This window comes from Psammomys obesus, unplaced genomic scaffold (genome assembly GCF_907164565.1).
Source record: "Psammomys obesus unplaced genomic scaffold, mPsaObe1.curated_primary_1811, whole genome shotgun sequence".
NCBI lineage: Eukaryota > Metazoa > Chordata > Mammalia > Rodentia > Muridae > Psammomys > Psammomys obesus.
Window position 1 is genome coordinate 3,937,576 of NW_026585644.1, and position 15,066 is coordinate 3,952,641.

At 40.7% G+C, this 15,066-nt stretch overlaps 1 protein-coding gene across 6 annotated transcripts in view; it reads right to left on the reverse strand.

Annotated features, from left to right (window-relative positions):
• The window catches only part of Dock4 (dedicator of cytokinesis 4), a 381,158-nt gene that overhangs the window by 105,425 nt on the left and 260,667 nt on the right, over positions 1 to 15,066 (reverse strand). For all 6 annotated transcript variants that reach the window (XM_055624110.1, XM_055624087.1, XM_055624080.1 and 3 more), the window contains 6 exons: positions 14,165 to 14,321; positions 9,091 to 9,188; positions 8,909 to 8,992; positions 8,638 to 8,738; positions 6,968 to 7,049; positions 5,271 to 5,441 (listed from right to left, as the gene is read on the reverse strand). In XM_055624110.1, the coding sequence (XP_055480085.1) occupies positions 5,271 to 5,441; positions 6,968 to 7,049; positions 8,638 to 8,738; positions 8,909 to 8,992; positions 9,091 to 9,188; positions 14,165 to 14,321 (693 nt within the window). The remainder of the gene's footprint in view (positions 1 to 5,270; positions 5,442 to 6,967; positions 7,050 to 8,637; positions 8,739 to 8,908; positions 8,993 to 9,090; positions 9,189 to 14,164; positions 14,322 to 15,066) is intronic.

Genomic DNA, 15,066 nt, shown 5'->3' on the forward strand with positions numbered 1-15,066 from the left:
TCCTTCCTTCCTTCCTTCCTTCCTTCCTTCCTTCCTTCCTTCCTTCCCTTCTTTCTTTCTTTTTCTCGGACAGCATCGTTCTGTGTAGCTCTGGCTGCCCTGGAACTCACTTTGTAGACCATGCCGACCTCAAATCCACCTGCTTCTGCCTCCTGACTGGTAGTATTAAAGGCATGTATCACCCACCTACCTCAAAATTCTATTTGTAATGCTAAAGCTATTAATATGTACAAGGTATGACAGTCATGATTCTTGACTCTTAAAAATTATAGATTTAACATATAGGACAGAATGCATTTACAGAAGCCTATAACGCACATCACCACCAGGCAAATTAGTTACTAAAAATACTATTTTTCAAAAATAATTTTAATTTTTTGTCTTTTTTTTTTTTTTTTTTTTCAAACAGGGCATCATGGGGTACCGGGCTAGCCTCATACTTACTATGAAGCCAAGAATGATTCTGAATTCACCTGATGCTCCTGCCTCTGCCTTCTAAGCTCTGGGGTGACAGCTCTGCACCACTGCATCTATCTTATAGGTCCTGAGGCTGGAACCTAGGGCTTTTGCAGGCGAGACAAGCACTCTTCCTATTGGGCTACAACAACAGGCCCTAGTATTTTCAAATATATTTTATTGTGATTTCTTTCTCTTTCTAAATAAATACTTCATGCTTGCTTCTCAAAAATTATGCATTTGCATGATTATTCTTTTTAAAATATTTTAATTTTAATTTTTATTAATTATACTTTATTCACTTTGTATTCCCCCCCCTGTAGCCCCCTCCCTCCTCCCCTCCCAATCCCATCCTCCCTCCCCCTTCTCCACCGCATGCCCCTCCCCAAGTCCACTGATAGGGGAGGTCCTCCTCTCCTTCCTTCTTATCCTGGTCTATCAGGTCTCATCAGGAGTGGCTGCATTGTCTTCTTCTGTGGCCTGGTAAGGTTGCTCCCCACTCAGTGGAGGTGATCAAAGAGCAGGCCAATCAGTTCATGTCAGAGACAGTCCCTGTTCCCATTACTATGGGACCCATTTGGACACTGAACTGCCATGGGCTACCTCTGTGCAGGGGTTCTAGGTTATCTCCCTGAATGGTCCTTGGTTGGAGTATCAGTTTCAGAAAAGACCCCTGGGCCCAGATTTTTTTGGTTCTGTTGCTCTCCTTGTGGAGTGCCTGTCTTCTCCAGGTCTTACTGTTTCCCACTTCTTTCATAAGATTCTCACTTTGCCCATAGGTTGGCCATAAGTCTCAGCATCTGCTTTGATACCCTGCAGAATAGAGCCTTTCAGAGGCCCTCCGTGGCAGGCTCCTGTCCTGTTCCCTGTTTTCTCCTTCTTCTGATGTCCATCTTCTTTGCCTTTCTAAATGGAGATTGGGCATTTTAGCCAGAGTTTTCCTTCTTGATTAGTTTCTTTAGGTTTATCCTATATTATATGTCTAATATTCACTTATGAGTGAATATATACCCTGGTGTCTTTCTGCTTCTGGGATACATCACTCAGGATGATCTTTTCTAGTTCCCACCATTTACCTGCAAATTTCATTATTTCCTTGTTTTTTGTTGGTGAGCAATATTCCATTATGTAGATGCACCACAATTTCTGTATTCATTCCTCAGTTGAGGGGCACCTGGGTTGTTTCTAGCTTCTGGCTATTACAAATAAAGCTGCTACAAACATGGTTAAGCAAATGTCCTTATTGTGTACTTGAGCATATTTTGGATATATGCCTAGGAGTGGTATAGCTGGATCTTGAGGAAGCACTATTCCTGATTGTCTGAGAAAGCAGATTGATTTCCAGAGTGGTTTTGCATGATTATTCTTAAAATAAGTAACCTGATATTCCCTGCTAAAGATTTTATTTATATGACTCCGCAAAGAACCAAGTCACATAAATGGAATAAAATAAATAAAAGCAAAATTAAAAAAAAATCAGCGAGTTTATCTTTTGATTACAAAGTCAAATTCTCTTCCTTAGGTATCCCTTAATATATTCATGAGTTCTTTATTATAGTTCTTTACTTCAAAAAGGTATCTGAATGTGCCTAAAATATAAGGTATTCTTATAATATGACCACTAAAAAGCATAATGCAAGAAAGACTTGATGATGAGGGCAGGAAGCAGTTGTACTAGAACAAGCTAAGAGCTATTACTAAAAATAAAAATAAAAGTACAATTTGGTTTTGACCTTTCCATGCCCTGAGACAAATAGAGAAAAATAATTACAAGGAATTTGCAGCAAGGTCTCGGGCCTTTACTCTTTCTAGCCTTTCATCTTCTTTTCCAGGAAATTCTGGGGCAGGAGTCGGTACTTGAAATGGGAGACAGAGATCCATGACAATACCAGCTGAGTTGATTCTTGGCCCTGCCTGTCCCAGGGAGGGCTATCCAGGAAAACATTTTTACCAAGCTGGGCTTTGGTGAGGAGGAATAAATGAATCCACACCTAAGATGAGCAGGTCCATTTGGGTAGCAATCCCTTGACCCACTTGATAGAGAGCTGGGAAGGTCCCTTTGCCTCCAGGAATCAGGGTCTGCCCTGGGTTGTAACCCGAATGGGGAAGACTACCACAGAGTCAAGCCAGTAACCTAAGTTTCTTTTAACACAATTTGGAAACTAGGGCTAGTGTGATCCTTGGCTCTGGATGAGGCAGATGCAATTCTAAGATGACTGACCATACCTTTGCCCCTAGTCACTTTGCAATTACATTATGTTACATTGCAAAAAGGGTTTTGCAGAAAAAATTGAAAGATGCTACTTTTAAATATGGAGATTATTGCCACATGGGCCTAACTTAATCACAAACTTTTTTTTTTTTTTTTTTTTTTTTTTTTTCATTTTGTTGCAAGAGTCCTAGGGAGATTCAGAGCATGGACAGAACACAGCAGGTTACTGAATTTGAAGCAAAAAGCATTCAGAGTGGCCTGCAGAAGACAGATCACTTCCATCCCTCCATCCTCCACTGGTAGCCTTCAAGGAGAGGCCTTTGGGCCCACAATTTCTGCCAACAGATGAAGGGTCCGATTCTTATTAAAAGGCTTCAGATAAGAACTCAAGTCCTGATTTTGACTTTGGGAAGCTGTTAGGAAAGAATTCAATCAAGCTCACATAGACTCCTGACCCACAAAACTACAGTCCAATAAATAATTGCTCTTTAAAGCCATCAAACTAAAGTATGTTAGCATCAACAGAAAATTAACATGTAGCATCAACCAAATATTTGCCATCCTACTTTTATAAAGAGCAGTGAAGGGTAAACAGTGAACCTAGAATGGGAAGAAAATGCCATCAACAAAAATAAAAGGACGGAATTCACTTTTTGTTTATGAAAGAAAACCAGTACCTCATAATCTTATGTTCACTCTGACTTTGCATCAGACTAAAAATAAACCCATTGCATACACATATATAAAGTATATAATATATGACTTCAGTAGAGTTATAAGCATATTTAGAAACTTTATATACTTAATCAAAGTTGTCTCTAAAGCTTGACTATGGACTAGTACTCTGAAGACCAAGAGCAATGAAAGTCAGAATTGAGCAGAAACATCATGGCTGTGCACCCTACAGATTCATAGCAAGTGAAAGTACCTTAGGGGACGCCAGGACTCTCAGGAGATATGGTGTAGGTATAGAAATATTTCTGTAGTTTTACAAGAGGGAGGTAAATGTCTTGGAAATCTAAGAAGTGATAAACAATGATTTAAAATTACTCTTAAGATAGAAAGTTTTTTTTGTTTTTTTTTGTTTTTTTTTTTGTTTTTTTTTTTTTTTTAGGTACAAATTAGGCAGATGTGGTCTCTGTGATTAAGAACACTTAAAAGCGATGTTTCAGGATTAAACTCTAATCACAAAGGAGCAAATTCTGACAATTCTAGGGAATCTGTGGTGAGCCTACTGGATTATTCTGCTCAAATTAGCAACTGTTGCAAGTCAGCTCTGGCAACACAGAAGTTTGCTTCTGAGGTCTCTGGCAAGTTCTCTGATGCCAGGATTGTACTGTTAATTACAGAGTACAAAATGACATTGAAAAGTGCCTGTGCTATATGCTGGCCCAGGTGGAAGATAAGTCCATATCTCTAAGGAAGAGAATGACAAGACCAGCTGCCTAAGCAGTCAGAAAAAGCACAGCGCTATGATCAGAGGACTGTAGGCCTTACACATGACACATGACACCAATGACACCCACACAGACCCAGTTTGGTTTAATCCTCAAACTTAAGATCTAGTTCTCAAAGATTTTAAGTTTCCAGGAGATGGTAGGAAGCTGCTTCTCCATCTGACAGCTTTTAACCAAGCCATCAAAATTCAAAATATCTAAGAAAAACTAAGATATTATAGAGAAACATACTAATAATTGTCTGTTGGAAAGCATAAAAGGCAATGCTATTTCAAATGTAGACAGATCCTCAACTTACAAGAAAAAAAAAAACAATAATAAAGACTCCAAAACAAATCCAAAAAGAGGAAAATCAGAGCCTGCTAGCTCATGTCTGCCATATTTCCACTTACCAGAACAGTACAGGGGGCTAGTCACTCTCACCCACAACTGAGATACTGAACTTCACTAGCATCTTTCTGTCCCGGTTCCTTCCCCTCAGCCTCCTATTGCTTTTAAGCCATCAACTTGAGAATCATTCTGTTGGAGTCTGCTAAATTCACACAGCCCTTGAGAGGTAGAGCTCAGACTGGCTTACATGACATCCTGGCTCAGAATAAAGCAGCCAACCACGCATCGGCACAGGTGTGCATCCCAAGCACACACGCACAAATACACAAACTCACGTGAGGCTGCTCCCCGTAATCGAATCTGGCAGCATTGGCTTGGCACTGGTCTTAGAGGACCAGTCACGGAAAGATTACAGAGAGTAAAATAAAAAAAATAAAAACAACAATACAAAGTCAGCAGAGTACAAACGAGTGATTCTCAAGTTGATAGACGAAAAAGCAATAGTGGGCCAGAACGGCTCTCGTGAAATTCAGTCCCTTGGGAGGTGACAGTGTCTAGCCACCTCTACATGTTCTGGTGAGTAGAAACATGGCCGGTGCAAGCTGCCTCTATGCTGGTGTGGGATCTGGGGAATGGAGATGCTTCTGTTAGGCCAGCACTTAGAGCCTAGGGATGTTCAGGGTCGAAACTTGGTGATAGCGAAGCTACCAGCCGGATAAAGGAAGCTGAGGCTATTATTCAAGTGGACATGTGAAATGCAACAATCTGCAGGCAGAATTTTCTTCTGTTCAGCAGAGACGGAAAACGGTGATCACCTGTGACTGGGACAGAGCTCCGGCACCTTTGCTCTCTTGTGAAAGAAAGAAGCGGACGGACATGAGGAGCTCCTGGATGCAGCAGCGGAATTCCTCTTCATTTTGCCCACCCGTGGCAAGAGAAAACAGCCTTCGCGACTGAACTATATACTTAAAAATGTATTCTTGTGCCTTGAAAGAAAAGGGTTAGAAAGTTAGCTTCAAAGGACTCTGAGAGTATTTATGTAACAATGATATAGCATAAAAAGATTACAGAACACTGTTAGACTTTTAAATAATTCATCCAAAAACTGAGGCACCCTGAGATTTTTGATTCATATGTGCTATTCTTTGATGCCAAAGAAGCAAATCATGTTAAAAATTCTTTATATATCTGAAGTTAGAAACAGTGAATATTTTTGATCGAAAAATAGTTCTTTTCTAATTTAGCTGATGAAGAGATGACTATTTTCAAGACTGATTCTCCACTTAGCATCTTAGCTTCAAGCACACCGAGAGAGTAAGCTGATGATGAAGGAGAAGGCCTGTTTCAGGTACGCGTTGCCTGCTGACACCACAAAGAGTGGTCTCAGTATGGGTGAGGGACTGCTAGGCTGCGAAACCACTTTAAGAACTGATAATCTCCCTTCTTCAGATGAAACAAAAGAAAAAACTGTCTTTAATTTTTTTCATTTAATTAAAGAAAACTTGCTTATTTTCACGTCTTGCTTATTTATTTCATATTTTTAAAAGAAGGCAGTATTCATGTATGTATTTTACATAATGATTATATAGATTTTAGGAGCTTTATGTCACATTATTAAAATCAGTTAAACAGTGAAAACAAACAAGAATTTATATTTTTTTCTGTGACTTTCCTGGGCATAAACCCAGGCTTTCGAGCTTTCTCAGCAAGCACATACTACTGAACTATATCTCTTGCTGCAAATCTTTACTCTTTACCTAAGAATAAAGATTCTTTATTTTTATAGAATAATTTTATTCTCTATTTCTTTATAAATAAATAATCTCTAATTCTTTAGTTACACAAGAGGATTAAGAGTTGGAGCCTATCCTAGGCTACTTAATGAGACCCTATCTCATATGAGAGACAGAGACAGAGACAGAGGGAGACAGACAGAGAAGAAAGGGGTAGGAAGGGGAAGAAAGGGATTTGGGAGTTGGCAAATTTGTGTTCTTCAACATGTCAGAAGGTCATGTTAACACCACTGTGGCTCAGTATATTGGGGGCAGATACATGGCGTTACTAAACCACGAGACCCAGCAAAGCCTGACATTTCTTTATTATGATCCCTGTGAGGAGACCCTCTTGTTTCTTAAAACTTATGACAAAGGGTTCTCAGAACATCTCTGTCAGGTTGTGGCATGGGCAGAACCTTCCAAGGCTGACTGACTGCCACATCTGCCCTCTCTTCCCATGCCCTGCTTCTCCTGCCCATCCCAGGCGCCATCTCACGGGACAGGAGCCTAGAGGAAGGACTCAGTCCCAGCAGATCTCAGTGGACAGGCCTGGCAAAGACCCTTCAAATTTCATCAGCTCTGGAGCAGCCATAAACTGATTAAAGTCTTTGAATTGGAATGTCAGTAGTGTATCATCACCTATTACTGTCTGTGCAGAGGAACCAACTAGCCTCTGTCCATCACGCGACAGGTTTGTAAGCCTCTGTCTGTGTCTGCGCTCAACAGCCCGCTATTACCTTCAGCACCTCTTGGATGTGCTCCTGGCGCTCGGCCTCCGTTATCCTGTCCACGTACCACTTGAGCACCTTGATGAGATCCCTAAAACACAGGGAGGAATGTGCACATTCAGGACAGCCAACTCTCAGCTAAATGACAATAGACTTAACACATGAGTGGATCGGGAAGATGTTTCTTTCTCCGTAGTGTCACACATTCTCCCGCCGGGCTGCTCTAGAATAACTCTGTTGAACCTACAGGCCAGCATGACTACTTGCTTTGAAACAGAAGACGGAAACACACTGCTGCCCACCGAGTGCCCTCAGTCTGGAGGTGCCCTGCTGACCCTAGAAGCAGCGCTGTGGTGAGCAGTCTTGGATAACTGCTCACTGGGATGCCTTCCTTCCCAATCTTGGGAACACTGCAAGGGTAATATTTAGCTGCAGGCAAAAGGCAGGGAGGCATGAAGGCAAACTATTCCACTCCAAGCCACACCCCTGCATTTAGCTCGCCAGCTTTCTCACCACGAGACAACAGGCTTGCTGTCAAAGCATGCCCTTGAAGGAGCATTTCCAGAAAAGAAAGTTGCTTTCTTGTTGCTGGCTTATTTTATTTTAAGAAACAAAACTAAAAATAAACCCCACTCCACAACTTTTAAGATTACAGTTTCTCTGAAATAAATGTTGTCTATTTCCTAATTTCTAGGAAACAGTTCCAATAAGAGTTTTTCTTCCTCTCTTTTTTTAAGGCAGAAAGAAAAACAAACAAAGAAAACCCTGTGTTTACACTTAGCTTTTCATTTATATAGTTCTAATTCCACTGGTCAGGGACCGAGTCTTCATATAAGAGCACAATGTATAGCACCTGGCATGTGCTACACATTATACATGTATACATATATATATATACACACACACATTATACATATGTACATATATATTTACATATACACATTTATTATATTATATATTATATAATACACATATTATACATATATACACATTATACATATTTATATATACACATTATATATCTATAAATTATACATATGTACTGTGATGGCAATTATACCTACATGATTGGGGCAATTATTAAGTAGGCTGTCCAGAGGCAGGCAGAGCTGAAGTAGGGCATCACCCATTGCCCTTTGCTTTACTTACGTACTGCAAGTTGTTGGAAAAGAGGCAGCTACTACCTGATATAGACTTCAATGACTATTTGGCTTGAGGCCAGGGACCAGGGCTATGTGTTAGAGCTCTGAGCAAGGCACTGAGGAGGCACTCTGAAAATACTAACAGCTGAGCAAATGACTTGGAGCAGGGATGAAGGTAAAGGTTGCTTTCTATTCACATTTATTTCTTTAAGTCATGTATAAAGAAGCTCAGTATAAAAATAGGGCTCTTAGCAGTGAACTTTGACATCTTAGACCAAAGCATACCAGGTGAAATGGAGATGAGAAGAAAGGCACCAGGTTTCAGGAGGGTTTTTTTTTCTTTTTTTTAACCAAATTAAGTTATAGCCACTGAACAGAGGTGTGTGTGTGGGCAGGGGGGTGGAGGAACAGGTTTGGTGGCCAAGCCCCACATCTGCCTGTGTCCCCTACAACTATGTCTTCCTGTACAGCTGCTCATGCTTTTGTGCGAGTGTGCAGGGCACAGCCGCTAAGGCACTTCCAGGACAAAGGCCTTACCTGTACGCCAGGGCCCCAGCAAAGTGGCTCTCAATGTACGTGTCCATGACTGGCTTAAAATGATGGAACTTGCTATCTTGCAGCAAATTTATTATGTGGACCTAAGAAGAAAACTGAGGGTTACAAAACCAAGCACAATCATTCCTTTGTCTGCTAAAAATAAATAAGCTCTTACATTATCAAGCGGCCATTTCTGAAACAGCTTCCTTAAAGTCAAGATGGAGAGGCACAATTTTTCTATTTAAATATTATTAAGAAAAGGTAAACTTACCAAGGAATCAAATACTTTAGACCCATATTTTTGGGAATTTTCATCCAATATTCCAAACAAGGTATCCAGTGTGTCTTGTAGAAACTACAGATTAAAGAAGTGAAGACAAGTAAGTCACCCACACTCTGTCCTCTGCCCTGTGCGCTTGAGTTCTCAAGTGGTAGTAAGACAGTGTATTATACCTTCACTATCTCTGAGCCGTCAATTTCTTTTAACTTGGAGAGACAGCCTGTGATCTTGTCTGGGTGGGTTCTCCATTTCAGGAGATCAAGCATGTCACCTTTTCAAATAGAAAAGGGAGGATTAGTTGCTTCGTGAACGCACTGTTCTGGTGGAAGGTGACTTCCTAAATGTTCTGCCTTCCCCACACTGGGGCTCGCCTCTCTGCTCCAGGAGAGTGACCTCGCAGATGCACTTTATCTTTTGCCTGCAGTTTTCTATGCCCCAACTTGACTGTAAAATCCAAGAGCGTAGAGCTGAGCACAGCCCAGTTGTATCCCCAGTGCTAAGCAGCCAACTGAGAGCTGCCAGACATTTGCTGCCACCTTCTCGTAAGACGGGTGTTTTCTGGGAGGCAGGATCCTGCTTGATTCACGCTTAGACACCTGAACGTGAACACTCTGCCTGACAACGAGTTCAACCCACCAACAGAGGTCTTCTTGGTTGTTGAGAGAACTCAAACCTGAGGACCACACATTGTCAGCGTGCGTGACAACATGGCCAGTGTACTAGTAGACCATCTAGTGAGGCTCTGGATTTCAGAGTACCTGTGTCTGGCCTCCCAGACCATCTTCTATCACAGTTTGGGAAGAAGAGCACAGCTTCTTTTCCTTCTCTCCCAGTTCTTTTCTGAAACTGACAGGTGGATTCAGAGTTCAATAGGCCACTTAAAAACTGGGAGAAAAACTTTGCCTCATCTTTCCTGGGCAGAATTTAGATAGCCTCAGGAAGCTGATATCATGGGCAAAGATTTTTTAGTCTCCAAAGGATCAGGGGATGAAAGCATGTGGGGTCAGTAAGGATAGTAAGAACAGCCATGATAGGGAAGGCCTGGGCAGAGGACCCTGTTAGCACAAGCCTCTGTGCTCAGAAGCCAAGAGATGGGCCAGATAGGATTTTCCAAGTTGAAGAGCAAAAAAATCACTTCAAATCCCTGGTGTCCACATGAACCAAACTGGGGCTTACTAGGAGACAGAAAGACCAACAAGGAAACAATGACAACAACCAAAAATTCAAAACTCTATAAAACCAAGGAAGTAGTTAAGATGAGAAGGGATATACGGAGAAAACAGAAAGAGGTGAGGTCTACCAAAGTTATATTCAAGACAAAATCTGAAAAGGACTTAGGGTGAAGACTTCATTACCAGTCAAGGTTCTTAATATGGAAGCCAAAACTATGATACTCTAAACTCTAGAACCATCTGCTCACTGACATGAGGCTTCAAGTAGAAAACCTGTCTGTCCTCACACAATGGGTCAGTCGAATTGCTGGCACATGGAAATATTGTATAAAACTATCTTCCAGGCCACGTAAATAGGGTGTACATGAGACATGAGTCAATTTCATGTGCAGACTTGGGTTTCATCCTCCAAATACTCCACGTATATGCAAATATGAGCCAATCCAAAACCTCCTGCTCACGGAGCACTCAGTCCCCAACCTGTACCAAACAGGAATGTTAATCTATAATAAACAGAGATAAGAGAAAGACCATTTTGAATGAAAGCATGAAGATTTTTAAGGAGCTGATTTCAAAATATTAACTTATAATGTTTTAATTAAAAAACCCTCATATTGTTTAATATTCATGTCTAACTCAGATATCCCACAGCATAACAGAACCCCTGAGCACTGACTAGTTTTATTTTCGGTATGAGACATTTCAGAGTGCATCTCACAGAGGTCCTGCTTCTGAGGTGGCTTGCTTTGTCTCTCCTTCTGGCATCAAATTCCAGTATGGCATCCTTCCCTAGCATCCTTTCCTTTAAAGTCTCCCATAGTGTTTTCTCCTGATATCCCCCCTTGATTCCCATTCTACCTCCACATCCCGGCTTTTATTCCTTGCCCTGGCTCTTCCCTCCAGTAGAGGCAACCGAGGGACTCAGAGCCCTGAGCAGTGTGAAGAGTGTGGAGAGGAAAGAGCATTCCTGAGGTAGTAGTGAGGAACCTCACGGACAGAGGCAGAAAACTGACTGGAGTATTCCAGGCATCCATCTTTCCTGATGAATCTCAATCAGGCCTGTTCGGACTGCAGTGAATTAAAGAGCAGATGAGCTATATCTGCCTATGTGATCAGCCTTATAGACAGGAAGGTGTTCTAAAGAGACAGTTGGGCCTTCCCTATAGGTGCCAGACTGCTGAAACAATGGCTCCGAAGAAATTAGAATTTCTCCCCAAGTCTCATCCTGTGAGAAAGAAAAGGCTGGAAGCTTGGTGCCACCCAGAGGAGAAAGTTGTCTCTCAGGGAGAGATTTCACATAGTTCTGGCAACCAGTCACACCACCTTTCAAGAGAGACTGAAGCAGAGACAATGATGATGGAAAAGACCACCCCTTGACTGATATTACTCAATTAGGTAAACCCTATGCTCGATACTTAAAGCTAAACCTCAAGTCATGATTGGGAGCTCACTAGATCTTTTATTTGTTTCTAGTCCAAACATGGCTGCATTAAATAAACCTCCATTTCAATATTAATTTGTGTGGCTTATGAAGAATAGGTGGTCAAGTCTAATTCGTTAGAGCTATCAGGGCCCAGATGCCAACTGTAACAGCTGTAATGGATTGTGAACATGCAGTATTAAGAGTTAAGGCAAAAATGTCCTCAGCCTGTTCCAGTCATCTGAAGATATAGTGGATGGAATTCAGGAGCAATGTTCTACTACTGAAATTATTAATGTTCTACATCCTATTCAAGGAGCATTTATTAAGCATATTGTGCATTTGACCTATCAAGTGTGTGTGTATCTGTCTGTCTCTCTGTATATGTGTGTGTTTGAGACAGGGTCTCATGGAACCTAGGCTGGCTGCCTATTATTTAGGATGGGATGACTTTGAACTCTTGATCCTCCTGCTTTAGCCTCCCAAGTGCTAGGATTATAGTCACACACCACCACACCTAGCCTCCCATTCTTGTAAAGAAGCTTAAAGAATCTCCTTGATCTTTCCACCAGCAATATCTGTAGAGTGGTCTGGATTTGGAGCATGAGCCATGAACAACATTGAATTCCACACAGCTAGAAGAAGCAGACATACCAAGAATCCTGAGTGCAGATTTTCTCTGAGAGACTACTCCTTGAGACCAGATCATTTGCTAAATGTCTAATTGTAGTGGAAATGTAATTTGTGTATTTTCCAAGTCAAGCAAAATGAATGCATACCAATTCAATTCCAACCTGGAACTGTAATTTAATTCCAGTTTGCTTTGACATAGAGATGTACACCTCAAATGCAAATTTCAGGAAGACAGACTGACTCTACCCTACAAGAAGATGGATCAGCATTTTGTGGGCCTCCTGACTCACAGAGGACACTGCTACATGCTTCATGACTCTGTCGACTTTGATTAACCTTGTCAATGTAAGTTAGCTCAGAATGAGCCAAGAAATGAATAGTGTGTTTCAAGAGCTAGGAAGGGTAGAGTGACTGACTCTCTTGCTTTTATAAGGAAGCAGTTTTGAGTCTTTGGGACCTGGATTCTCCTAGCTTATGGCTATAATTCTAACACTAAAGCCCTAAAACTATCACAGATTCGTGAAATTTTGTCAGTAAGATTATCTGTGTGGTAGGCAGGATAACAAACCTCAAATATGTCTATCTGCTAATTCCTAGAAATGGAATGTTTATCTTAAATCAACAAAGAAACTTTATAACATGTTTAAATTTCTGACAACATGGAGATAAAATTGGGTTTTCCAAGTAAATGTAATCAGAAGGGACCTCAAGAAATTATAGAGAGTCAGGGTTAGAGAAATTTGAAGACGTTGCTCTGTTAGCTTCCTACAAAGGAAGAGGTCACAATTCAGGTCATGCAGATGGCTTTTAGAAACTAGAAAAGATAAAGACTTTGCCAGATCACAGCAGAACTGACATGAAACAGATTTTACTTCTCTGACTGCAGAAGGATAGACTAGCACATTTCTGTCACTTTAGGCTAGAAAGTCTGTGGTGATTGTGATAGCAATAATATTCAATAAATACAACCCTGAAACATTCTAGCTAGAACTTTTAATTAATAGTAAGAACTACATAGACACACAAAACCTTATGTAGAATAAATATAAATGTTGTCCGAGAAGCCAACTGATTTTATTATCTTCATAACCTCCACCTCCCCGAGGTTGGTAAATGCTTTATTTATAGTCATTGAGTTATTTCAGTGGAGGTCAGATTTCAGTTAAAACATTAAACACTGGATATTAATAAAGTCTAAAACAGCTGAACACAACTATTTGTCTTATGTAAATACAACAGCCATGCTACCGTGAGAGAATTAAAAGGGGGGTCAATAGCATAGTGCTATATTTTGCTGCCTTTTTTGATGCTACATTCTGAGACAATTATTTCTTTCTACAAACTGTTCCATAATACCAAAAAAGAGGGAAAAGCTTAGGTATAGAAGCTGCGTGAGACACAATGCCTTGAAATGAAATGATTCCCCTCAACAAACTGCATCTAATTTATTAATACAGTATGCAGGGTGCTAGCCAGAGCTGTATATGGCAACCATGAAAAATTTAAAAATATTTAATTTACTTCTTTCATTACAGATTCAGTTTTCATAACAATTTGCCAAGGAGCTGCACTTGCTTTATTAATCATAACTTGCTAAACAATTAGAGACATAAAAAGCATTGCTATGGCAGAAAAGCAATATCCATCTAATTAAACAACCACAACAAAAAAACACGCTTTATCCTAAAGCCTGCAATTAGCACTGTTTATGGCGCTATAAAACATGAGATTTAAGATGAAGGCACTTTTCATCCTTTCCTGCGTTTAAGGACAACTTGAATTTTAATGGTTTCTTTGAGGAGTCAGTTGACAGCTGGCTTTCAACACTGGGCTAATGCTTAAGTCATTAAATCACATGCATGGGGTCATTACTGTTCTCATTTGATTAGAAATCCTAAACAAAAGGATCAAGAAATTTTCTAGTACAAAATTTGTAAATAATTTAATTCTTGCTGAATATGCTTACCAAAATACGTCCAGTTCACATGTGCCCGTAGGCAAGAGACTTGAATCATACATTACCATTCTGAGTGAGTTTTGTGGAACAGAGAAACGATGTTATCCAAAAGGACTCCTTTGTGGCCTTCATTGTTTGATTATTGTTCCCAAGGAATATGACCTTGGAAAACGGAAGCTTGAGGTAGCGGGTAGTATCCTGAAGGTTTGTGTTCTCTTCACACTGTGAAGAAAATATTAATAACAGAATGCAAGATCTCAGAAGAATCATTAAACATAATTTCCTCTTCTAGCATTATGAACTGAAAACATTCCGAATAGGATTATAAACAGAATCTGACTTTTAAGGAAACTCCACCAAAAAAAAATTATATATATAAAAGAATTATAAAAGAATTAAGTAGGAAATGTGGATGCTGGTCAATCTGAGTTGAGCTGAGCTCTGTCTCCGAGTGTAAATACTCTCAGGGCATTGAACCACTCAGCATTCCTGTTGCCCTTTCCAAAAGCCTCATCCTCTTGTTATAAGTCTTAGATTATATATATATGCCTTAACATGGTCTAGGAGACACTGCAAATGTCAAAGAAAACACATTTGACAATCATCAGAAGACTTTTCAAAAGAGCCTTACACTTCTAAAACATGTCATCTGAGAGTTGTTGAGCTGTTGTCACTTTGAAAGCCACCAGTCAAGATAATAGAATTAGTCAGGCAGAGGCAGCACATGCCTTTAACCCCAGCACTCAGTACTGCAGGAAGCAGAGGCAGGTGGATCTCTGTGAGTCTGAGGGCAGCCTGGTCTACAGAGGGAGTTCCAGGACAGTCAAGGCTGCAGCAGCAGAACACCTGTGGTAGCCTTCTCTGCCCCCCTATTTCTATCTCCTGTGGATCCCACAGACTTCTGCTTCTAACTGCCCTTCTCCAGCTCATTGCTTTGTCCCAGCCCCAACCCCAGCAGGCACTCCTG